Consider the following 25,233-nt stretch of genomic DNA (forward strand, 5'->3'; position numbering starts at 1 on the left):
ATTACTTTTTAGAGGGAAATATTCTTCACTACACTTATTTAACAGTTGTACTTTACAGATTCAGATTTGGACACAAAACATATCAGCAACAAATGAGATATTATATATTTTATAGTAAAGTAGTTTAAATTAACCCCAAACATTAAAATGCTGCTCATGTGTCAAAGTTTCAGTTAAAACAATAATAATCCAGTAATATTACAAACAGACAGAGAGGGGTCGACTTACATTACTGCTTGTGATACTTCAAATAAGGCTGCAGCTGATGATTATTCTCATTACTGATTAATTTGATTAATCCTTTAAAATTGCTGATTAACTGTTTTGTTCATTAAATGTCAGAAAAAGGCCATCAAGAAAAATGATGTAAATGATTACAAAATATTGGATTTTTCTGTTAACTGACAAACCAAGTCCACCAACTGTTTCAGCTCTAATGTCAAGTATATTTTACAAATAGTCTGAACCTGGGACTTCTAGACCTGAGAACTTCTTCCACCACAGTTTGCAGATTTGTTTTTTTTGTTTTTTTTTTTTGCACATGCCCCTCAAAAACTATGACAAATGTCTGTATATTGATTGCACTTTGCAAATAAAGTAACTTTTACTGCAACAGTGTCTTTGTATTGAATTTTCCGTAGTTATTACCCACAGGGAGAAAGCCTGGGAACTCTTGAGGTAGTTTGAACTCTTATGACTCTCTTAAAATAGACTTTCCTACAGGAACCTTTATAGGCACTTGAGGCAATGGGGTGTCCTTGCTGTAACCTGTAATACTTTAAATGGAAAATAGTCTGGAACAATAATTGCTATTACAGTTGACTTAAAGTGCTCACGCTGATTACAGCTTTGTACCTAAAGGGCTCCTTAGGTGAAAATGCCTATTTATACATTACATTACATTACATTTATACGGTCTGTAAAAATAGATATTAAATTAAGAAAAAGTAACTTTGCTTAAAATCCTTTATTTCTAAGAAACTGCCTTAGGCTACAAAACAATGAAATGTTGACGAAAAGCTGTTAAATGCCAAATTTGAAAACTTTTTTCTAAGGAAAAATACAGATATAATGAAACTATTTCACCAAGAAGGTTAGTAAATCCAGCCCCAGGACTCTAATTTCATACTTGATGGAGCAGCTGCTCCACTCTCTGATCTTTGAATACCTCACTCTTGCTTCTTGAGCATTTCCACATAAGAGTGCTTGGTACTGTGAGAAAACTGACCCTCATCCCCCTTAAACCCTCCTGCAGGTCCCAAAAGTGTTGCATCCTCAGATATCTCCATCATCCTGTAGGTTTGGAGATGAGGAATCCTTTGTTTTTACAAATTCTGGGCATTCTCAAAAGTCTTGATGACTACTAAACTAAACAGGCCCTGGATTGACGCAAGTCAGTTGATGGGCTGAGCAATAGCAACAAAAGACACAGAATTCTCATTTCAGAGTTTGTTTCTTTGGTTTCAACATCTTGTTTTATGTGGTAAGGAGGATGATTAAAGGCCTTGGATCCCAAATGAATCATTCTTGTCTGTGACCTGTATCATTGCATGTAGGATTTAGAGCCTGTGATGCAGTGACACGTGTAATACAGCCATACAGGCATGGTGATTCAATGAGATATAAAAATATCTTTGAAACTGTCTCAATGATCCTTTAAGGCTGAATGAATGAAAGCATTCTGAATATTGTTGGAGAGAGAAAACAGCATCTAAAGGCCAAAAACATTTACTCAGTTGCAGGTAAACTGAGATCAATATTAAATGGAATTGATATGCATACACTGAGTAAAGTGCTAAGTAAGCCTTACTGCTGCAATATACAGAACAGAGAACAATAATTTGCCTTCAGGATATCATACCACACCCTAGAATAAGCATTGTTGAGAGAAATAGCCACATGTTGCTGCATTCAGCTCCCAGCCTACATCACAGTCGCAGTGTTTGAGCATACTGGGAGTGCACGTCATTTTGTGGGCATGTCCTTTGTTATGCTGTTGCACACACTGCTCTCTTTGGTGTGTTGGTAAACCCCACAGTCAAGCTAAATTCACTGTACTTGTCAAGTGAATGTAGCACTTCAGGAGTGGTATTGCAACCACCTACTCTGCATTTTAAAAGGAAAAAGTGACACTTTGGATTGTCACACTTGACATCTGAAATGACTGGTGATCATTAGTTGACTTTGTGATATGAGTTGAGCTCAGTTAAGGTTAGTTTCAGCGTAGGATAAACAGGTAGCTTGACATTTATTGTTCCTGAATACCAGATCTCAGAGGCTAAGACTGATAAGTGTCAATATGAATAAACAGATACAGATGCAGATATAGACCAGAGGCTCTGGTTTTGGTTTGAGATCTGTTTGACCACTAAGGCCATGGGATGTGATTCACAACATTTTTATACACATTTGTGAATGCTTGTTGTGTTTCGCCACTCATATTCATACAAACTTTAAAAACTGCAGAACTGCTTTAAGTTCCATGCCCTTTAAATATGCGTTAATCAACTTTTCTGGCTGCTTGAGAGCAGCAGATGAGCTGCAAACATGACATTATCACTTCATAACAATGAGCCAACACACACCAACACTGGCTTCCATTTGGAGTCTTGCTTCTAGACAACTTTAAACCCAACATTCACTCGCCTTTTTGCTCAGTTTTCATTTCCACTACTTTTAGAGAGGGCCTAATAAATGTATACTGGTATATACCAAACTGTAAAACTCTGATTATCAAACTGAAAATACCATTAACTGACTGGAAAACAAGAAACATTACATTCACAGAAATTCTGCAGGGCAGTTCTACTAAATCGGCCTAGTTTGCCAAAAAAGAAAAAAAAAAAAAAAAACCACACAACCTTTACAAACGTACACGTTGACATGGTTTGTATTTAATACAGTATAGCTTGATTCAATAGTCATACGAATGATAAAGTAATAGGTTATAACAGAACAAATATAAAATTAATGTAGATAACTGTATAATCCTGGGTAATTGTATGAAAACAGTTGTTGAATACAATAGAAAAATAAAATAGGGCACATTTTGCGTCCATCATTGAAAGGTAAAATAATTCTAAAATCAGAGTGCATGAGGATGGCAAGACTTCAAAAATGCTTCACTACAAGCAAATTCAATATGAATTCTGTAGTAAAGAACACATTTTTTTTGTTTGTTTGTTTTCACCCGGCAACAACAAAATGCAACATATGACACAGACACTCAGTATTTGTACATGTACTCTATAATGATGGCAAGACACTGGGACCAGATGAAATCACTGATTTACAACCACAGTCTGTAGAACTTAAAGTAACAACAATAATAATGAAAATATACTTCAGACAATATTTTTGACTCTCAAGTGCCCAAGAAGGACTTTATAGGGCGTAGGCACAGACTTGTGCATGCTTATTCAGCTATTCTATCATTAATTTCCGGTTTCCCTGTAAAATCCTCTTGATTTGTCCCAATAAAGCTCTATGCAGACGTTTACAGTAAGTCCAAAATGACACTACATGTTTTATATTTAAGCATCACTAAATTTAACAATAACAATCAAGTTATCCCAGCATCACATGTAGATCTACGGAATTACTATGAAGTTTTATTTGTCATCCCATCCTATCGCTGTAATGACTAATCTCAGAGCACATTGGGAATAGTTATTTAAAAGTGCTAAGACATGATTTGTGTAAAAAAAAGAAAACAAAAGTATTGCACTACTCATGAGGTCTTGACTGATGACTTACACAGATGTATGCTTCAATGGCTTAGTCACTGCAGCATGGACTGCTCTAAACAAGTGTGCATGTGTATGTGTGTGCATGTGTGGGTGTGATTTAGCAATACATTCCCACAATCACTAAAGCATGATGGCACTGCGAGTGAGCAAAGGCCGGCAATAGACAGCGGTCACTGTCTGTGCTGCAAGTCAGGAAATCTCAATATTTAGGTGAGATGGAAGGTATCAGGGTTTCAGTGGATACATCGGAAAAACAAAACAAAAAAGAGGAATTCACATGGACAGCAGTTTAATGAGTGATCACAGACAGGATGTAACAGCCAGTTTACAGCCTGATGAGTTTTGGATGTGCTTTGCCTCCTCCTTACTGCCATTCAGTGATGTTAGCTAAAGCAGAGGAGAATGCATCATGCAACCTCAAAGAAATACAGCAACCTCTTGGCAAAAGACGTTCCGATTAAATTGTTTTTGTTTTTTTGGCAACAAGCTGGGCAGCTTCACCTCCCTGTGTTCAGTATGACGCTCCTGAGACGATGCAGAACTGGCTCGTACCATCTACTGTATGCAACCATGTGCTACAAGTCCACTGCGGTGAACGCAATATTTACCGGACACAGGAGATGCAAAACAGACCCTATTATTGTTGCTTGAGAGTGGTGCTTAAGCTCCCTATTTGGAATAAAAATTGTGTGCTTCATTAAAGGATCATTTCACCCTAAAATTAAAAGTGTGTCATCTTAGATCTAGCTGGTCAATTCCAATGAATAAAATTTGTTCATAAAAAGCATAACCTTACCTGCTGTAGTCCTGTCTTAGCTGTGATGATCAAAATGATTCAATTTACCTTTGTGCTCATACATCTGACCAAAATTATTTCAAATTATTTAAACATAGTTTTGCCTATGGGAGTTATTTGGCTACAAAAAACTTTTGAACTTTTCTACAGCAGTTGTAAAATGAAAAGTAATGTGGCCTTTAAGGAGAATTTGACTGAAACATAATTAAATGTCAAATTCATTGTTTTGCAGTCCCAAAAAACTTCGGTGGAGTTTTAAATGATGTATGGGATGAGGGGACGATGACTGCTTTGTAATTTTGGGGGGAATTACTCCTTTAATTAGGTCCCTAAAACACTGGTTTAAAGTGGCACATAAATAAACAAAAGGTCAGTGAACATTACCTCGATCATTTCACCCAATGTCCCTGACCACAAAACTGCACAACACTGGAGCAGTGTGTTCACTCAGCCACGTATTTTCTGAGATATGTTCAGCAAAAAACAAAATGTCACATTGTTGGCAGCCAGAATGTTATCACACTGAAACATCATAATGTCAGCACTCAAGCCTTTTATTGTTGCTGTCTTGTCTTGGTCTGGCAATGAGGAATGGCCTAGTTTTAAATGACAGCCTCTGCAAGGAAGTTACTTTTCCTGGATTCACTAATTGGTCACACAACATGGCTTGGGGTTAACAGATTGACTGCAGAAATCTCAGGGCTCATGGATCGGTTTGGGATGTCAGGGCTGAAGCTCATTGATTGGCTGGGAGCAGGCCCTGTCTTTGGGCGTGCTCCAAAATGGCATTGTAGCAGAAGTAGTACTGGTCCGGGGTTTGAATGCTGAAGGCTCTCTGTGATCTCATGCGTCGCACCGTCTGGCACACGTTTAGCGAGCCTACGTCCTGTAGCTGGGACAGACAGATGTCCAGGGCACAGAAGGTACCTGCCAACAACAGGGTTTTTTTTAAAAGCACTGACACATTTAAAAAAGGGATTATTGACAATGGGGCACAATTGTTATTACCATCTTTTTAAGAATGAGGCATGTTGTGGCTTTTTGTCCTCAGATGTGGTCTAAAGCTTTAAGATCTCATCAACCCCATGTTATCCAGATTACCTGACCCTGAAAGCTCATAATAAAATTTCATAACTCAGTATCTAGCATTTTTTAGTCCTTAAAATACACTTGCTTACCAGTGTATTAGGTTGCTAAACTAATGCACCTTTATACTACAGTCCTACAAGCTAGGTGTGTCTAATAAACTGCCAGCTGAGTGCATCTGCCTTTGACAAACTAATTATTTTGTCTGAAAACAGTCTGATGCAGGCGTCAAGCGTCAAGAGATGTAATCTCAAGTTCTCACCTGTTCTCCCAATCCCTGCGCTGCAATGGACCACCATCGGGGGTCCCAGTGGGTGGCCTGCCCACTGAAGCCCCAAAGCCCTCACCATTTTCCTCTGTTGTCTCTTCACAGCTCCCAGGAAGTCAATGAGAGTCACAGCTGAGGTGGGAACGCCGTAATCAGGCCAGCTGAGGTACTGGAAATGACTCACTTGTCTCTGTTCACATGTCTGAAACGACAGAAAAAGATACTTTGACAGTTATGCATTTGTTGTACCCTGAAAAGTGCATTCTGCTATTTAAAGAATAATTTGGCATTTTAGGAAAAAAGGCTTTCAACTCTTGCTAGCAAAGAGTTATGATTCCACTCATGTCAATACGTGTAAATTTAGGGCAAGTGGAAATGGCTAGCTTGGCTCACCTCTAAATTTTACCACTTAACACATTCTATCTCATTTGTTTGATCTATACACAGACAGAAATGTGAAAGTGATGATTTATGGCTTAGATTTCTTGGCTCTGAGCAACGACTACACTCAGCCAAGAAATAGTTCTAGCAGAGTTTGGTTAGGAGAAGGATGTCTGGGCTACCATGCTAACCCTGCTACCATCTGACCTAGATAAAGATAGTGGATCTCATTATAGCAATTTATTGACCAGGACTTCCACTGAAAGATATTTTTGACCCTGCTGCACTGCTGTATGTGCTCAGTGTATAATTTATTTTCCCAAAGTTGTCTGTAAATGAAAAACCTCCAAGTTATGCACAGTTCATGGCTTTTACCTCAGTGTTGTGCAGTTCGAGGGTTGTGTGGTTGTAGTGGGTGTGATGGTCCACCCTTTGGTTCACCACGGCCATATGGCCGTAGACCTCCTGTCCCCCTTCCTCCAGTGGCCAGTACTGTCCGCATTTCCTCCGACTGCCCTCGTCTGTCCTGCAGCACAGAGACAGGACATTGATGAAATAAATGTAAGTCAACAATGACAGTATGAATTAGTATTGGTGTTTAAAAAAAAAACTACTCAAATTACCTGGTTGTCATGACGATAACAAGCACATTTTGTTCCCAAACCATTCTCCAGAAATCACTGTAGGTCTTTTCCAGTGGTCCTACACAGTGCAACAGGAGATTTGAATTAAAATTACTTAATATAAAATTCATTTAGTGATCTGTGTAATGGGGAAAATCCATTTAATGGAATGGAACAGCAGCCTAATGAGCTACATCTGTACTATTTCATTTTGCCATCTGTTTGAAATCTAATCTTAATGCTGACGTCCTAAACAATTTTACATGACAGTTTCAAATCTGCCCTTCACCTCGAAAGTACTGGGCTCAATGGTACTGACTAAATGCATATACTACTCAGTAACTGGATCACAATTTAACAAAAATAACTAATAAATAATGGCCAAATAACACACTGGATGAAATCAGAGCTTCTATTTGCATAATTTAGATTTTCAGAAATAATTAAGTGGCCTTATATCTCTTTAGTGATGACACAGGCCGTATATAAACAAATTCATATTCAAGTGGAGCACACTTATTTGATATTTTTGAGTAATCCATGAATGTTTACTAAAAATGTGTGACCGTTTTCATACCTTGAGTACCAATGTATGCATTCTTCTGTTTGTAGCCATCCATGAAGCTTGCATTAATGTAGTCTGATCTCTGCAAGAACAACAAAGTTTTATCCCAAAGATGTAAGGAACTCCTGCTACAAAACTGGAGTATGTTGTATGTTGTAAGTGAATTGTGCTATGATCTTATGAGGTTGTACGGCTCAGTTGTGTACATGGGGCTGCAGAAGTATTAAATTATTTTTGAGGAGTAAATGCAACAGAATCAAAGTACTTTGTTTTTACCCTCTCTCAGACTGCCAGTATTCTGCTTTACAAGCTAGCTGGTATCAGTCCAGTGTGGCAGCCTGTCAAGCTTCGCACATTTCTTGGCAGCTGAGTGACCATGAATGCAATTGGTCTTTTTGTTGTTATGAATGACACCTGTAACATGCAGACTGTGAAGAGCACCAACCTCGTTCCTTCTGGGTTTCAAACGAACTCTTGTTTGATCAAGGCACAGCACGTCTCCATAACGATTTCTCTCCTGATTATAGGCTGCTCTGTGGACAATTAACACAAAAACTTAACAGTGACAGGTGCTGTAAATGAGAGACAGGGCTGCAGTGTATATTAAGAAAATGAAAATGCCATCAGAAAAACATAAATACAATTACAAAATGTATATGTGTTGTGGGTTACATCTTATTTTATTTAAAATCTTCTAGAAAACAATTGATAATTGTCAGTTTACTGCTTCTGCGGGTTGTGCAGGTTTAGATCAACAATATAAATGATAATACTTGTAATAAATGGAAAGCAAAGATTCACCATTTAATGCACCAGTTGAAACACAAGTAGCATAAGCCAGGGTAGTAGTTTAAGGGTGTAATTCTGTCAGTATGAGACATTCTCCCCAGATCAAAGTGTAAATAAGTAATTATTTTGTTTCCTGAGGAATCAAGGAAACTAATTAATTGGTTTTTATGAGAAGTAATAAGTATGCATAATGTGTAGAGATTAACGTTTCCCATCTCTGTAATGTAAATGCAGAGTTCCAAATATTAACCATACACCTTCAGCATGTGTGTGCTGCTGTAACTCACTGTGCACAGTGGAAGGTTCCAGGCGGCGGTTCTCTGCGGAGCTCCTCATACTCCTGATGGATGCCTGAGCGCTGAAGCCTGCCGAGGTGCGCCAGCAGCTCCTGCGGACGCATGGATTCGGGTCCGGGGGTGTGAATGGAAGTGTCTTCCAGAGGGATGCCCACCAGCTCGTCCACAGGGTCTACTCTGCCGTTCTGGCCCGCCAACAGCTGCTGGTTCCAGCTGTAGGCGTCCAGAGGCAGCAGGCCACCGAGGTGCTGGGGGAGACAAGTCCCTGGGGAGGTGCTGGCGCAGCTCGGCCATCTTTACCATCTGAACCTGGAGGTAGAGGATACAGGGACCCAGGAAAGACAGAGTTGAGGTTTCAGTTTTGTGTTAAACATGAAGTTTTATGTGAAAAGTAGGTATTAACTTTTTATTTCTTGTTCATGATTTCATAAATAATCCTGAAACAAAACTTACAGTGAATCATTAGGTTACACAGAAATCTATACTAATTAAATTCAGTAATGTGGTAGGGTGATTGATCCCAGTGATTCAAGCTTTAACATCCTGGGGATGTATGAGGCAGCAGGGTGGATTAGTGGTTAGAGAGAACCCCCTAATCAATGATCACTTGTAACACTCACTGACACTGAATTGCCTGCTCACTCATTGTTTGCCATTCCAGAAAAACTACACACATTTCTCGTATCTCGTATCATCGTAAACATGGAGCTGAGGAGCTGATGTGTGAAATCAAAGTATTAGAAAATGAGCAAAGAGCTCCTTCATTTACCCTCTCCCTCAGTTTCTCCTTGAGAAGCAGGCTGAGCAGATTGTAGGGCACTCGAAACCAAACAGGGGCACCAACAATCAACACCTTCTTCAGCCTGGCAGGGAACGCCCCCTGGTGGAGAGAGACAGCACAACTTATAGAAACAACATGTTTTTAACGGAGATTCAGCATTTATTTTCATTTTATCTTTTTAAAGTCACGATTCAACGCTTCATATGTGACTCTGTGACTGAAATAAAGTATAAAATGTGTTTGTGTGTTTTGTGTGTTTGGAAATTCACTCACATAAGCTCACCCAGTTAATTATTTCTTGAGGACATGCATATCTTGGGGACACTCCAAACACACGTAATTACACTTCGTCCCCTTAATGTTGCTGTACTTTGTTTCTGCATGTAAAACAGATTCTCCTGAAGACATATCAACTACTCGAGTCAATTTCTTAGATCAATATGTGGCCACAAAATACATGCCACTGCTGCTGATGCGGTCACTTAAGCATCTGTGTTATTGACCTCAGATGACATACTACTAAATCCATAAAGCATAAATCACTTCATGACTGCATGCAGACATGCAGGTAACTGCCAAAAGAAGCACCACTCTGGGAATTACACAGCTGTGGTGTATGGATTAAATAACTCTTATGCTTGTAAACTCATTCAGTGAGTCGTTCATTTTGCCCTCTGGACAGGCACAAAATTCCTTGAAGACACTAAACTGCTCCTCCCCAAGATGGAAGACATAACTTATCAGTAATATATTAACCTTGTCCTGGAAAGAAGTGAATCCTTTTCAACTTTGCGTATGTGTGTGTATTGTGTATTTCTTAGGATCATGCCATGTTGTTTTCTCAGATATTTGCCTTTTGTTTGCCATTTCGGGTGCATATGTAAGTCTAACCTTGAGCAAGTTGAGGATCTTCTTGCTCAGGTCCAGCTCAAAGTTTGTGTAGTTGGAGCCCGCCATGTCGTAGATGAACACCAAGCCGTTCCTCTGGGTCTCAAAGCTGTGGAAAAAACAGAAACGTGGGTGTTTATGTTTATATATTACACAGGTCAGGAAACCACTAACCTATGCAGGCAAGTGCACATTTTTTCCAACACAGTAGCTAGACAACATGTTTAAAACTACAAATACAGTATAGTTGACATGGAAGACATGCCAACTACGTTTTAATAGTCAAATTTGCTATTACATTCCCTCATGTAAAACTAATTTTGTACAATTTCTAGTTTAAGTAAAATTGTGTAACAGATTCCAGGGCAGGATATGTCAAAAACTAATATACAAGTTCAGTGAATGAATGTGCAGAATGAACAGTTAACTAATGAATAATACAGAGGGGATTTCCTGTGATACTTACAAATAAAAAAATATAGTGTGGATAGACACGAACAATACATACATACAGAAGAATGAGTCATAATAGTTTTCTATGACAAGTAATTATGTAGTGCACATATGTAGAAAAACACATACAAACAGGTGAGTACTGTCTGTGTTGGAGTTAAATATAGATTAAAGACTGATTATATTCAGCCCTCACCTTTCCACAGCTCGATCAAGAAGGTAGAAGAGGGCCTGAAGCACCACGTGGTTGCCTGTCTTGTTGGGGTGGTGAAGTTTAGCCGTGTACAAGGCGATGGAGGCCCCTGAAGGGTCCCGTACACTCTGAAAATACACACCACTAACAGGTTACATCAGCTGTCAACCTTGTGGGACAAGTAAATCAGCATTTCAATGTTAACTCTCAAATTTCTTGTACTGAACTTCTCCACTACTAAACCCAAACTCTAGGTTACATGTATACAGTATAGCAGTGGACTGTGTATCATTCTTTTACTCTGAAAACTCTATTTTTGTTTTACAAGTGGATCGACTAAGATGTGTTTTCACAGAAATCATGTGGTACTTTTAGCCACTTGAAGCAGTTTAGTGGGGCTGGTTTTTAGCGTGATGACAAGGCAGCCAAATGGAGGCTATGCACAAATGAACGATGAACAATGACCACAGGGGGGCACTTAAGTTCATATGCTGGTTACTGGCACGCTGCCAAAAGGGGCTGTCAACAATTCAGCAGGAGGAACAATTCATGTCAGTAATGATGCTGCAGGTCGTACAGCTCTTTCTTTCTCCCTGAGACGGACGCAGAGCATATTTCTTGTGTCAAACCTGATCAGTTCAAAGGCTGCCGATGTCACAAGAACTACGAGGCTCTTTGCTTGAATGAAGCCCCTGACCAGAGATACTCTGGAACTGTCCTTTGTAAGCAAATAAGCCTGTGTTCTCGGGCATGGGGGCTAAAAATACCTCAGACAGGATATGAAGCTCGTTGCTGAGGCTGGAGACCTCAGACGTCAGACAAGAGGATGTGCAGCATCAATGCCACTGTGGCACGTCAATGGGGAAGGAAGAAGGGAAACGCAGGAGAGTGGGAGTGTGTGTGTGTGTGTGTGCTGGAAGGGAGGGGCGGGGGCATCTTTATGGTTGTGATTTGGCTGACAAAGGGCTAAATTTATCTGGCACAGGAACACCGCTCGGCTTGAAGATCAGTCAGTCAATAACCTGCACCCCAATAGGATCCCTTAATTCCTAATTATAAGTGCCTGCTTTCAGATTTGTGCTGTAGACCTTCTTCTGAATGAAACGTGAGCTCATTACATTAGCGAGCTGGGATCCTTGGAAGTGTAAGTTATTGATTCACTGATCCTCAAGCCAAGCTACTCCCTTGACAAGTTGAAAACAACCTACATTTCTTAAGGTAAAAGCCTGTAAAGGAGGAAAAGCAACCACACAGGAGACCCCAGTAATTATAACATGTTGGACAGAGAACATTTTTGTCACAGCTAATTGTATTCAATACAGAACTGAAGCATGTTCGACTACATCAGAGTAGTCAGCTGTACAGCTGTAATGAAAGGAGGATGGTGGCAGAATCACCACAACAATTACCCAAAAATGTGATGAGCAACAGCTGATTATGGGACTATATATATAACATCACCTGATGTTATTCTATATTTCCTTGTTGTCAACAAACCTATGAAAAGACCAAAACCAGAATGGCTGTCTCAACATTTTCACCTCACCAGCCTGTCTGTGGCACTAAAACCTAAGCCTGTTGGTTCCTACTAAAAGGGTCATTGCATTCCCAAAACAGCTGGGCATTGTAGTTTTTTATTTTCTCAAAAAATAGAACATTGTGCATTCACTGGGGACTATTTTCATACATTAATTAATCCATTAATAGAGTTTGGTGTTCTAGTAAGCATACGTGACACCATCATGATAAATGTCAGTAAGACAATCTCTGCGTGATTTGGTCTTTAATTTGATTTGTTTACAATAGAGAAATTATAGAATATCACTTGCCTTATACTTGTTCCATTATACAACCACAGACTGGATTTTTGCTAGTTGTAAAGGAGACTTAAAGCACACTCTTACCAACACCAGTAAACTTTCCACTAAGCAGCTCTGAGCGCAGAGGTTCCTCCTGGGGCTGAAGTCTGACGATTCCTTCTTTAAGACGTGTTTCCTGAAGAAAACAGATCACAGCAGGTGAAGTCAGGCTCTGGTGTTACTATAACAGGCCGTCACTTTGAGGTGAATTCTTCTCTGTGGACAATAGAGAATTACATGCCTGACTTTCCTGCCGGGAGGATCCCTCTCTCTGCATGGTTTCCATTCCCCTTTTTCCTCCCCCAAGGAGGCTGTGTGGGAGTTTCTTGAACTCACTCCGAGTCCAAGCTCGGGAGGTGTCATTTCCATTCACAGTTTTATTTACTGACTTTCTTATTTTTAATAATAGGGAACTATGTGGATTGCAGTGCCCTTGATTGAGTAGGGTCAGCTGCATCTATGTGGAAGACCAGACTTGAAAGCCATAATAATGTCCCCTTAATTTCATTTACACTGATTTTAATGCAGTATTTGGCTTTCACTCAGGCTCTCCCACTTGATGTTGTTGATGGAAACTGTCTCTGCTGATTCATTTCACAGTTACTGCAGTCTTTTATTCCATGTTATTTTAAGATTTGTTTTTACCTATCATGTTCCTGTTTGCGAGAGACAAATATGAAAGAAAGAAAAACATGTCCGGATATAATATACAATAGATATATTATGCTGAAGCAGCCATATTCTAAGTAATGTAATATCAGTGATCTGCAGATAGGCCTAATGCCTCACTGTAGGATGTATACTGGACAACTGACATTGAGCTGTCATGTCTAGAGAATGATTGATGACACTGAAACAAAGACAAATCTTTGACAAGCTAAATCATGGTCATGTGGCCATGGGGAACCAGAATGTACTGTGAAATGTCAAACTATCAAATTTACTGTTTGCAGAACAAGCCTATATCACATTTTCTAGGGAGGTCATGACAATGCATTTGATTTTGCAAAAAAAATAAATAAATCTAGTGTGGACTGCGCATGAGCAAAAATATATATAACATAAATTAATAAGGACAACAGGATATGATAGTGTGATCTGAAAGATGCTGAAATGCACCATAGAGCTGAGGGGAACTGAAGAGCTGGGTGAGTCTTTGTGGGCTTGTCACTACAAGCAACTTCTTTCACATACAAGTATTGATTTTTTTCAGTTTAAATGTGAATGAATAACAAAATCAATCTAAAAGACAGCTTGTGTTGATTAAAAAATCCATGCATGTCATGATATGTGCGTAGATCTTTTGTTCATTGTTTACATGTTCTTTGACTACATTCTCAGCGCTCAACATGGATTTCAGTTACTAAGAAACAGCTTTTTGGCATACAACCAGTTCTGTTCAGTTCTTAAATCTGTGCTGAAATAAGGAGCTTTAAGAATCTGTGATACTGTAGGAATAGATATAAATAATTCATACAAATCAATGTTTAGAAACGTGTATTTGTGATGCTTTAACGTTTATCGAGGTGTGCAGATTAACAGATGTACAAGAAGTCTCAACTGAAACCACTCACATGGCAGTCACAGTAGATGATACAATATAGAGTTTTTATGCCAAGTCTTACACCATCAACCACCTTGAATGCCAACTTGGCCTGTTTGTACTTCCCCCCTCGACCAAACAAGCACTGCACTGGAAACTTTCCCCCTCAATTTGCTCTGACAAATTACTTGTCCCCAGCCTCTGTCCTGGTGCTGACGCAGCATTAAACTGAGTTAAATGAACTGTGGCATGGCAGGGGAGTTTAATCCTTCTCAAAGTCACATTCAAGGCTTTCATAAATGAGTTGCGTTTATGCAGGCCAAACATTCATTGCTGAAATAAGAACCCACCGTGGTGATCGAAACGACTTTACTAAAAGGTAGGTGGTAAAATCCTGCCACGTCTTGAAACTATTCAGGTCATTAGAGCTTGTGCGAGACGTCTGGGAACCTTCTGTTTGCTGCAGTGGATAAATCGGTGCAGATCTGAGCAGATAAATCCCATTTTGTATGTTCAAAATTGGCCAGAATTTAATTTACAGCAGTATAGACCATTTAGGGACGTAAATGAGACGTTTTCCTCAGCTCCCTGGTAGTTATTGCGTAGCTTGGAGGAGAAGGTCTTGATTATGTTATTATCTAGATGTTATTTTCCGATCATAAAGTAAATGAGACCTGCAGTCTGATCCACTGTCCCTACCCTGAAGGTATCATCTAGATCATCATTTTCTGCTTTGATGGTAATAATATCACCAAGGTCACCAACTGCTATTTCAGTGATACAAGTGAACAGACATCTTTCTCTACTATATTCGATTATATTCTGGCCTCAGTTAGTCCTGACACTCCACTCATCTTGTTCTCAGCTGTGGCCTCTCAGTAGCTCACAGAAGTGCAGCTATCTGCTAAAGATATACTGTTTTAAACTTGGGCCAGTTTCACTCTATGGTTCTCCCCAGGGACGTGGTCAAGAGCACAGCAAACAAACAGGAAACAAAAAGGAGAACATCAGCAATGTTCATTAGAAATATACAGCTGTTGTGTGGCTCTAATGCTTTCCCAAAAAATCTCCAGAAAATAAACTCATATCTCATATTCAGGGAAATCACATTTACATTATTTTATTTGACTTCTCATGCATATGTTGACAACATCTTTATCTATGATAGCGTTTAATATTGCACTGCATGCAGGCATTTATGCTAACCTTATAACCTCAGTATAACCAGTAAAATTTTCTGATGACACTGACTTCATGATAAGCTTCAAGCTCTCTGGAAAGCTGAATAAGCCTGCATGCTGCTTCTTGAAATAACGCTGTTGTGTTTAATTCAGTAAGTGAGTTGGTGTGTTTGTGTGTGTGTGTGTGTATGTGTGTGTGTGTTTGGCCCCAGGTCTCTGATGCATCTGTTTAGGCGATCTATTGCTTGGCTGGGGCTTCTGAAGAAATTTGCTCGATGAAAAAAGGCCTTGTGTAACAGTGCTGTGGGTGTGGTGAAGACGCTCCACGTAACCTCTGCTATTCTACCTCAGGATTGACCTGCAGGTCTTTGTTGTTTGACTGCTATCCTTTGTTTTGAAACATGCAGGTTTCAAATGCACCATATAACAACTACAATGAAATGTAGGATGTTACATTATATGTTGTCCTGATTTTACTCTTTGTCCTTTGTAACATGTCATCAGTTATTTCTGTCCATCTGAAATAACCACAAAGGTAATAAACTGCAGAGGCAATTTGTTACAGACTTTGTAGTTGTGTCATAATTGTCCAAACAAAACGCTAAAATAATACAGTTTCCTCTGTGGAAATAATGGCTTATATACTGTATAATAAGCAAGAAAAGGTTGAGTACGCAAGCGAGACTGTTCCGATGTGGGTGTAGATTCTTTTGATAATGTTGAAATAGAAAGTGTTTAAACTGGTGTGGTACTTACGTTTCTAAATTTAGATTACTGAAAACTGGAAACTATGTTTTCACCAAAACAACTGGAGTTATAGCTCGAGATGAGTCAGCTCATCTAAAACAATTTCTTCTCCTAATGACATTTGCCTTTTCTGGCTCTGTTATAACTCTTCTGACAAGCCCACAATATTGAAGCAAGGCGCTTTGGGTTTTTGTTAGCTTTGGTAAAACCTGTTGACAGAAGCTGTGGCGTATGCCATGAGCATCACTGTCACAGAGGTTTTCCTTTACCCACTCATGACCCTGAGCCAAGCCAAGAAAGAGAAAGAGACAGGCTAATGTCACTGTGCTTGTGGATATGTAACATTGACAGCTTTATGATGTACTACCAAAATGTGTCAGTAAAGTTGAGTAGTGAAAAATGTCCAGGATTCAAAGTTAGCATCATATGCTTTTGTACTTATTCTTTGATCAAATATTTCCTTATCTAAATGAGGTACAACGGTAATGTTTGTAAAAGCTGTTTGCTCACTGCCATTAAACAACAAAAGAAGAAGAAGAATGCATTACTATGAGGCTCAAGTAAAACATATGGGACACCCTTCAAATAACAATTGATAAGTTCCCAGTGATTATCAAATAGTATTTTTGCTTAAAATGCCCATTCCTAGTGTGTAGGTAAAGTTATTTTGGTATGGTATGAAAAAATGGTAAAAAAAAAGAAAAAAAAAAGTTTATTTTCCCCAAGTTAGGTACTGTAAAAAGTGTTCGATAATGATACTAAAATTCAGAGACCTCATTTGACAATAATGTCAACTGGTCTATCTGATCTGGTCATCTAATTAACATGCTGACATTAAACACAATATACCAGTAGCAAAACCCAAAATAGCAAAAATCTCTCTAAATGTTTTGAGACAAGTGGTTCAACTCTTCATAGCCACTGTTTTCAAGAAGTATGGACTTGGGTGCCAGAGGTTGCTACATCACTTAAAAATCCTCTAGTGTTGTGTATACACGAGCAGCTGCAAATCTGTTTTAATCAAAATGATTGTGTCGGCCTCTCCTTACCCTGTAGCTGTGGAATAGCTCGATGGCTCGAAGGACATCAAACTTGCGAGCCATGAGGAACTTGACGGCCAATTCCCTGGACAGTGGTGACACTCCATGCTGACTGGTCCACTTGTTGATTTCCTCCAGAAACTGCCTGGTAGCCTGAAACAGACACAGATGTGGTCACAAACTCCCATAATCGAAGGGTCAAACAGGAAGGAAGTGAAACTGGGCTTTAAACTCGATACATCCTCAGAGGAAGTGTCATCTACCGCCTCACAGAATATCTGACACAGTTTGATGGCCTGGTAAGACGACCATCTCCAGAGTTTCACGTGCTGCTCTATATAGTCTGGAGGACAAGTGAGTGTGCATGCAGAATATACATAGACAGGGAGGTACAAAATAAAATGTGTGAACTTTAATTTGTGCAGCCAACCAAGGAAGTTATCCCTCGATTTGCTGGTTCATCTCGTGTGTTAACCACAGCTATTTTAGGAAAAGATCTGGCACTTGGTGGAAGCCATGAAGGAGCAAAGAAAATTCTAGTGTATGGTTGAGCTAAAAAAAGAGAATAAAACTAAAGAGTGACGGATGTGAACAGCAGTATTTACTGTAGGTGAATCGTGTTCAGTAAAAGAAAGCTTTCAGTTTAGGTGCCAATGTTCACAGGGTTTTTATAAAGCGAGTGCAAGAGCATGAGAGGGAAAGGAGATGGAATCCTGCTGAACTGGTGTTTATGACTTGAAGCTGCAATAATGACAGGTAACATACTCAGACTTTTAATAGCACTTGGCCTTAAAGCCAGTCATATCTGCATTGGTGAGTGCTGAGATATCAACCAATAAAGCAGCTCTTCAGTGGCAACAAAATGATGTTTGATGAAAGCATGTCACTGTTGGCAATGAAATTAAAAAGGGTTTGATTTGTCATCCAAACACAGTTCAGATTTTCTGTTCCTCTTCACCAGGGAGAATATGATTAATTGGTCATCGAACTGTGATGGTAAAGCTTACATATGTGCATGTTTCAGGAAGAAGATTCTAATGCAACCACATGAAAATAGCTGCTGAAAAATAAGAGCACTTAGACTGAACCAAAACAGCAATGTGGTGGGCCTGAAAACCAAAACAATGAACTGAAAGATGCTACAAAGAAACCTAGAGTTGATGGGAACTACTGTGTTGGGCGATAATTCTCTGTGGTTTCATCCCTATGGGTGACACCTTTTACGCAAATGTGTTAACCTGGTTTGCTTTCAAAATATGTTTGTTGAACTTTTCATATCAAACACAATGTTAAGATACTCTTCAGTTAACTGATTCTCTTAAAAACATCCAGTTAAATTTATATCATACACTGCACTTGTAATTTGGAAAATGCCTTTACCATAAAGGCCTTCCAGCCATCTTGCAAATAACTTATGCATTTATCCAGCAGTCTTTCAGGAGCTTCCTGTCCTCCCCTCTGGTCTTATTATACACTCCCTTAGGCCCACACCCCCCCACCGCCCTTAGCACCCGCAGATTTAGCGAGTCAGCACGCCAGTGAATCGTCAAAAGGCGACAGAGGAGGCAATGAAAGCTCACACTTTAAACACAGGGTTCCGCTTCTCTGGTCAGGCACAGCAGTGGTGGGGCGTGCATGGGAGACAGGAAGTCAAGTTCTGGGAGTCCGCGGGTCTTTAGGAATACAAAACGATCACTGACGAGCGCTGAGCCTAAAGACAGGATGCCACTGTCTCTCCTCAGGAAAGCCAGCGCTTTCACAGACAGGAGGGCCTGCAGCTTCTGCTCTGTTCAGATGCCTTAACATGCAAGGGATGAGGGATGATTGCACCTGACAGGGCTGAGGTCGCTTCATATCCGATTCTCATGGGGCAAACTGTGGAGAGCTGTTATTCTCAATTCTTTTCAGTGCCTTAGAGAAGGGATCTCTAAGATTTTGAGCAAATTCCACATTACTGGCATAAAAAAAATGACTGTTTAAGCTTAAATTCACAAGTAAATATTTCAGACCTCATAAGTGAACTATGAACAACACAGTTGTACAGTTGTAAAATTGCCTATTTTAATGTGAAAAGCAGATGCATTACTATGACAGAACAGCTCCAATTACAAACTACCAATACTTTGTTGTGTCTGCAGGTGTCTCTTTTCAGCCCACTGTATCTATACTAACTTTAACAAGGAACAGTATGTGTAAAAAGGCCCTCTTCAGCAAATGGAGCTTGTCCATGTGTCCATGATCCAATTGTGGAACTAATGTGGCATCAGTCATGAGCACTAATTCAAAACTGGTCATAGCATCAATTGGGGAAAGGTCAATGTTAATGATAGATCAAGTGACAACATGTTTTCCAAAATGTTTTGCATTTAAACTTTTTATCAGGTCACTAGTTGTAATGACTGCTGTTTTTTCCATACCTAGGAAGTATGGTGGGTGTAAAAATAGTTGTGCTCTTAAATAGTTTCTTTCCTTTTGATTTTTCTAGTGGAGAGTACAGACTTTTATTCTGTGAATCTATAAAGTAAGTATTACAATCACTGTCTTTATGACCAGTCCTAGGTCATTTGTGGTCATAAAAAATGTTTTTGACTGCACTTTGCTTCAAGAAAAACACATCTAACTTAAAAGTATGGTGTGGTACTGTGGTACAAAAGCTCCACAAGTTCCATCTGATGTGGGCTGTCTGCTCTTTGTTGTTGCACAGTGAAGCGTTAATCCCTCGGTGTTGGCCAAAGACAACTTCCTGTCAGATTGCTGTCAGGTACACTTGGGTTTCCAAGATTTCAATGGTCTGACAGCTGCTCTTTCTCTCTTAGCCTTTTAAGGGGAGGCTGCCAACTCCAGGCAGTGACCCTCTGTTCCTGGAGAAGCCAGTCTTGTTTGGTTTTTCTGCACTAGGGGCCATATCCGCCAGAGTGGAATTCGAGGATGAACCAGTTTGTTTTCATGATAGCACACCGGACTACAGTGGAAGACTCACTGCGGAGGAGTGACTTATTCAGTTCCTGGAGGATGCATAAATATTTGCTTGACTTGCTCCACTTCTGATACGGCAGGAAATTTTTTTTTCCCCTGAAAGTTCTTCATTATTCATTTAAAAACACTTAATTCTGGCTTAAACTGTCTGACACAAATCCAAATAGACTGAGAGGTCTGTGTAAGTACAGAATTAGTCTGTATCTGATCAACAGTCTTTATTTTCTCCAACTTCACTGGTTCAGCTGTCTTTATTTCTTGCTCTGAAATGCTGTGAGACATTTTCAGCCACTGGTTTCTGGTCTTCCGATATGCAGCTGACATTACATAATCCTGTTTGCCGTCAGGATTGTTCATTGATGGTTGGGGTTGTTTATTGGTGGTGTTGACATTGACAGTCAATACCTAATGGATTAGGTTCACTGTGGTGGCAACCATCTGTGCTGGGAGCTAGTGGATGAAGTTGTGGTCAGTTCTTGGCCAAACCAATTCCACAGATCCAAAAAGTTTGGAGACCCTGCTGCACACAACTCACTGCTACAGTAAACAACTATGATGAAACAGATAACTGTTCCTGCAGGGAGATGGGGGCTTTCTTAGTTCAGTAGGTTCACAATAATGTAAGACTGCTTGAAAATGGGCTTAAACATCAGCTAAACAAGATTAATGTTGTATTATCAGAGACAATATCTTTCATCATCACCCTACTTAAGAATCATAACTCAACTAAAAACATTAACCCTAGATAATAAAAAGTCCTCTAAATGTGTAATACCCTACACTCTACATTTCATGTTCTACATTTATCATTCTGTAAACCTCTGTTTTATGTTCTGTAATATTTGTCATCCATGTACATCTTATGAACTTCTGCCATTTGCCGCCTACAACCTTGATGCTGTGCTCCCTCCATCCCACCATGTTCTATTTAGGCTCTTTCTGCCACAACTACCCACGGTATTGATACTCTAGATCCTTGCAACAAACCAGATGATCTGGTTTGTTGCAAGGATCTGCTTGATCTGCTTCATGCTGCTAACCACATGTTGACTACAGTGTTTGTGATACTGTTCACTGTATTATGTTGTACACTGAAGACAGTGTTTCCTGATTCTGAAACACAGATAGCTATAATGTACAATATATGGGTGGGAAAAAAATCACAAAATATGTACCATGACCTGTCAATTATTAAAGATTTTGCTATACTCTCAAATTATAGAAAATACGAGGTTGCAGAAGTTGTGATTTTGGTTGTGATTGTGTTAAGCCATTGCGGGCAATGCTGTAAATCGATGGGCAGGATTTCTTTATAGCAGTATTGGACTGTAGTATTGGGTTTTAGCACTGCAAAAAATGATGGTTTTTATTATCAATTAATTTGCCAATTATTTTCTTGATTAAATGTTTTGTTGATAAAGATAATAAAGAAACATGTCTATTACATTTTCCAATTTCTTTTGTCTTTTGTCCATTGTTTGCATTAAACAAGTGATTGATTAACATTGTTGCAAATTAATTTTACATTCATTTAATTATAATTCATTTGAAGTAAATGTGATATATTTAGACCACTGGCTTAGCCAAAAATTGTCTATAAACACTCGCCAGAGTCAATTTCTAAAAGTTTGTTGTTTGTTACACTTTAAAACTGCATACATTGCAATAGATGAATTTATCCATATTGGCCACCACTAGTACTATTCTTTAGACCTTCCTCAGGGGTGTACATTTTTGGCTGCATTTCATTAAAATGTGTCAGTGCCAGGGGTTTTACTTACTGTCATCATTAACCTGTTACAAGAATTGGTCATTGATGTCTCAGTATTGACATACAGTCTATTGTATTCACATTCCAGCCAGAGGGAGTCATACTGTAGATGGCGACTCTATTAGTGTCTCAGCTGGAAGAAATTCTATTGAGGGGGCTATGGAAAGTAGAGGAGGGTGAGTGCAGAGTCATGGCTACACCTTGATCCTACAGACAGGGCTACTGCATTTCTTTATTATTATTATATCTAAGAGGATCCAGGGCTGTCCTTGACATTGTCTCTCCAGGATCTATTTGATTACAGATGCCATGCTAATCTATTTACAAATGTAGGACTGCTGTTGCCAAGCGGCTTCACTTCACTTCAGTGAGTCCCATTTGGCACAAGTCAATACCAAAACAGGAAGTCAATAACGTCACTCTCTCCCTATTCCCCACTTTCTCTCACTCCACTGCTTCCTGGGAGTAGACACAACACACACACACACACACACACACACACACACACAAACATACGCATTTTCTCTAGAGCACATGATAGACACACACACACACATTCTGCAACTCATAAACTCCCCCTTCCCCCGAGTGTAGTGGAAATGCTTTTAACAGCTGCCTTTAGAATGAAGTTCCACTACACCCATGTACACTCCCGAGAGAGCCACCCTGCCACACACACACACACACAAACCACACACACACACACACACACACACACACATAAACCACACACACAATCCACCCAAACACCCCCTACAAGGCTGTGGATGTAATGAGGGCGTCCGGTACCCTAGCGGGGGCCCTGGCTCACACAGGAAATGGAGTAGCCAGATAAGGCTTTCTGCTGACCAGATGATGAGAGGAGTCAGCGGGAGGAGAAGACATGAGCATGACTAGCACCAAAGAAGAAGAAGAAGAAGAAAATCTAAAATGTAGCTTGGGCAAACTGATTTTTTGTAACGTTTCTTTGGTCAGAGTGAATTGAGAAATGTTCAGAAGACATTATCTACATCGTGTTTTCTGTGCTCATGTTGGATTTTTAATGGCTGGGTGCTGTTTATGCCACTGTTGTTTGGTTGGTTGTATTTGAACTATAAAACAAGATAGATGCTACACTAAGTTTCCAGTTTATGCACTTCAATAAAACCTATCTTCATGAAGGTTACAATATTCAGTTTTAGTGAGGTGTGGATTCAACACAATGACCCACACTCATTGATATAAATGTGGTGGACAAAATACCGAAAACACCTCTCAGTACAACACAACACAGTAAAATTCAACAGGACCACACAAACTACATCCTCCAACATGGACACTGAAGTTTAAACAACAAAAGCTGAACATCATAACCTTCATAAAGACAGGATTTATTGAGGTTTTGTTGCAGATGGTGTTGCATTTGCAGACATTAGTTTTAGCTAGGTGTACCTGATAAGAACAGACAGTTCTTTATCAGCTAATCTGATGACCATTGTTAAGATCATCCATTAATCATTTGGTCTGTAAAATGTCAGGAAACGGTAAAAAAAAAAAGCCCATCGCAATTTCTCTTAAGCCTCTAGTTAAGTGTAGTTTTCCCTGATCAGCTCTCCAAAGCCTCAAGATATTCAGTTTCACGAAAGGCAAGGAAAAATAACAAAAACTCACATTTGACTACGGAATGTTTGCATGAAAATGACTTGGTTAGCAAAAGGCTGCCAGTTACTTTTCTACTTGTCACCTAATTGATTTATCTTTTCATCTCTACTGATGATAAATTATCAACTAGTATAGTTACATTAATAGTTTTTTTCACTGCCAAAATTAAGTCTCATTCACTTCAAGAGATCCTCTCCATGAGACCTTAGATTAAGAAGCATACAATCCCATTCTCATCCTGAAACATGCAAAATAACACCAAAAACACACAGACGACTGGATGACTTGGCTATTCTTGAAACAATATCAAATTTTTAAAGAGTGAGTTTCATTTTGGTCTAAAGCCAGAATCTTTATATTAATAAAAGGAACGGCATGCCAAAGCTAAGTTTGCAGCCCTCTGGGCTTACAGAAATATTTCACATGAAAGTAGATAGGGTCAAACTCACTGAGGCCTTGGTATAATCATAAAAGGTCGTAAAGGTGTAAATTCGCGAATATGTCTGTAATACGAGATGCAAGACAGTTTCTCATTCCCGCATTACTAGCATGACTCTTCCAGGCAAGTTTGTACTGTACACATTTCTGAATGAGCCAAATGTGGAACCAGACAGCGTGTCCTACTCTCCCCCTAAATCCTTCCCCAGTGTAACATCACAGTCTGTACCCACGAATGACCAACTCTGAGACACGCAGTGAATTATTTCACATTCTGTGGAGGCTGGTAAAAGGCGAGCTCGGCCTGTTTCGCAACAGTTCAGCTCGGCCGCTGGAGAGGAACTGACAGTGATGCAACGACAGCAATAATGCGCCAGAAATCGATACAATATTTCCGCTCCGCACTCGGGATCATTTCGCAACAAAATCCACCATTGCGCACTACCGTCGCCACTCGCAGCGGTGCGCACTCGCATTGCACAGGGCCAGAATACCTCCAGGTAGGGCCGAGGCTGGAGCATTAAGGCTGAAATGAAGAAGTGTAAGCATAAAAGACTCTCAGGGGCCTACCTGTTCTTCATCCGCCGATAAAGTAGCTGCCATGGTTCCCGTCAGTTCCCCGATCACCTTTTACCGCGACGCGTCCTTTTCATAAAGTGGTAGATAACGGAGATGTCTGTGTGTCTGTCCCTCGTGTAAAAACCGGGGTTTAGGGGTTGTCCCTCTCGCTCAAAGTTGAAGGCATCTGAAACGCTGCAGTATGAGCTGAATGTTTTTCTTGATACTGTTTGACTGCGAAAACACGCAGGAGATTTAGCCCGAATCTGCCATCCGAACTAGAGAGAGAAGCCGCTGATGTTGTGTCAGATTTCACCGAGGAGAAGAAGAGAGAGAAGACAGGGAAGAAAAAAAAATTGAGGACAACACTCGAGCAGCTAGACGATCGAGACTTTGCTTCGGCTCGATGAGAACTGAGTTCAGACCATGATCTGCTGCTCATCCACCTAACCTCACACAGATCAGAGGGCGGCAGCTGCCCGCTGACTCCTCCATGCCATGAATTGCAAGTTTTTAGCTGTGAACGTTGCCTTTATGTTGTGTGAGAGAGACAGCCCTGAACAGTGAGGGAGAGAGAGAGAGAGAATGGAGGCTATTCTTTCTTCATGTTT

At 39.9% G+C, this 25,233-nt stretch overlaps 1 protein-coding gene across 1 annotated transcript; it reads right to left on the bottom strand.

Annotated features, from left to right (window-relative positions):
• Positions 1-2,874: 2,874 nt before the first annotated feature.
• Positions 2,875-25,233, bottom strand: ptpn9a (protein tyrosine phosphatase non-receptor type 9a). Its single transcript, XM_018675889.2, is given in 15 exon segments — positions 2,875-5,472; positions 5,894-6,101; positions 6,656-6,806; positions 6,904-6,982; positions 7,481-7,550; positions 7,914-8,001; positions 8,545-8,813; positions 8,815-8,862; positions 9,323-9,433; positions 10,226-10,331; positions 10,872-10,996; positions 11,527-11,531; positions 12,779-12,863; positions 17,248-17,391; positions 24,635-25,233. Coding segments are annotated over 15 exon segments (1,713 nt in total). The 5' UTR covers positions 24,668-25,233; the 3' UTR covers positions 2,875-5,281.

The sequence above is a fragment of the Lates calcarifer genome, linkage group LG10, assembly GCF_001640805.2.
Source record: "Lates calcarifer isolate ASB-BC8 linkage group LG10, TLL_Latcal_v3, whole genome shotgun sequence".
In the NCBI taxonomy this organism is placed as follows: Eukaryota; Metazoa; Chordata; class Actinopteri; family Centropomidae; genus Lates; species Lates calcarifer.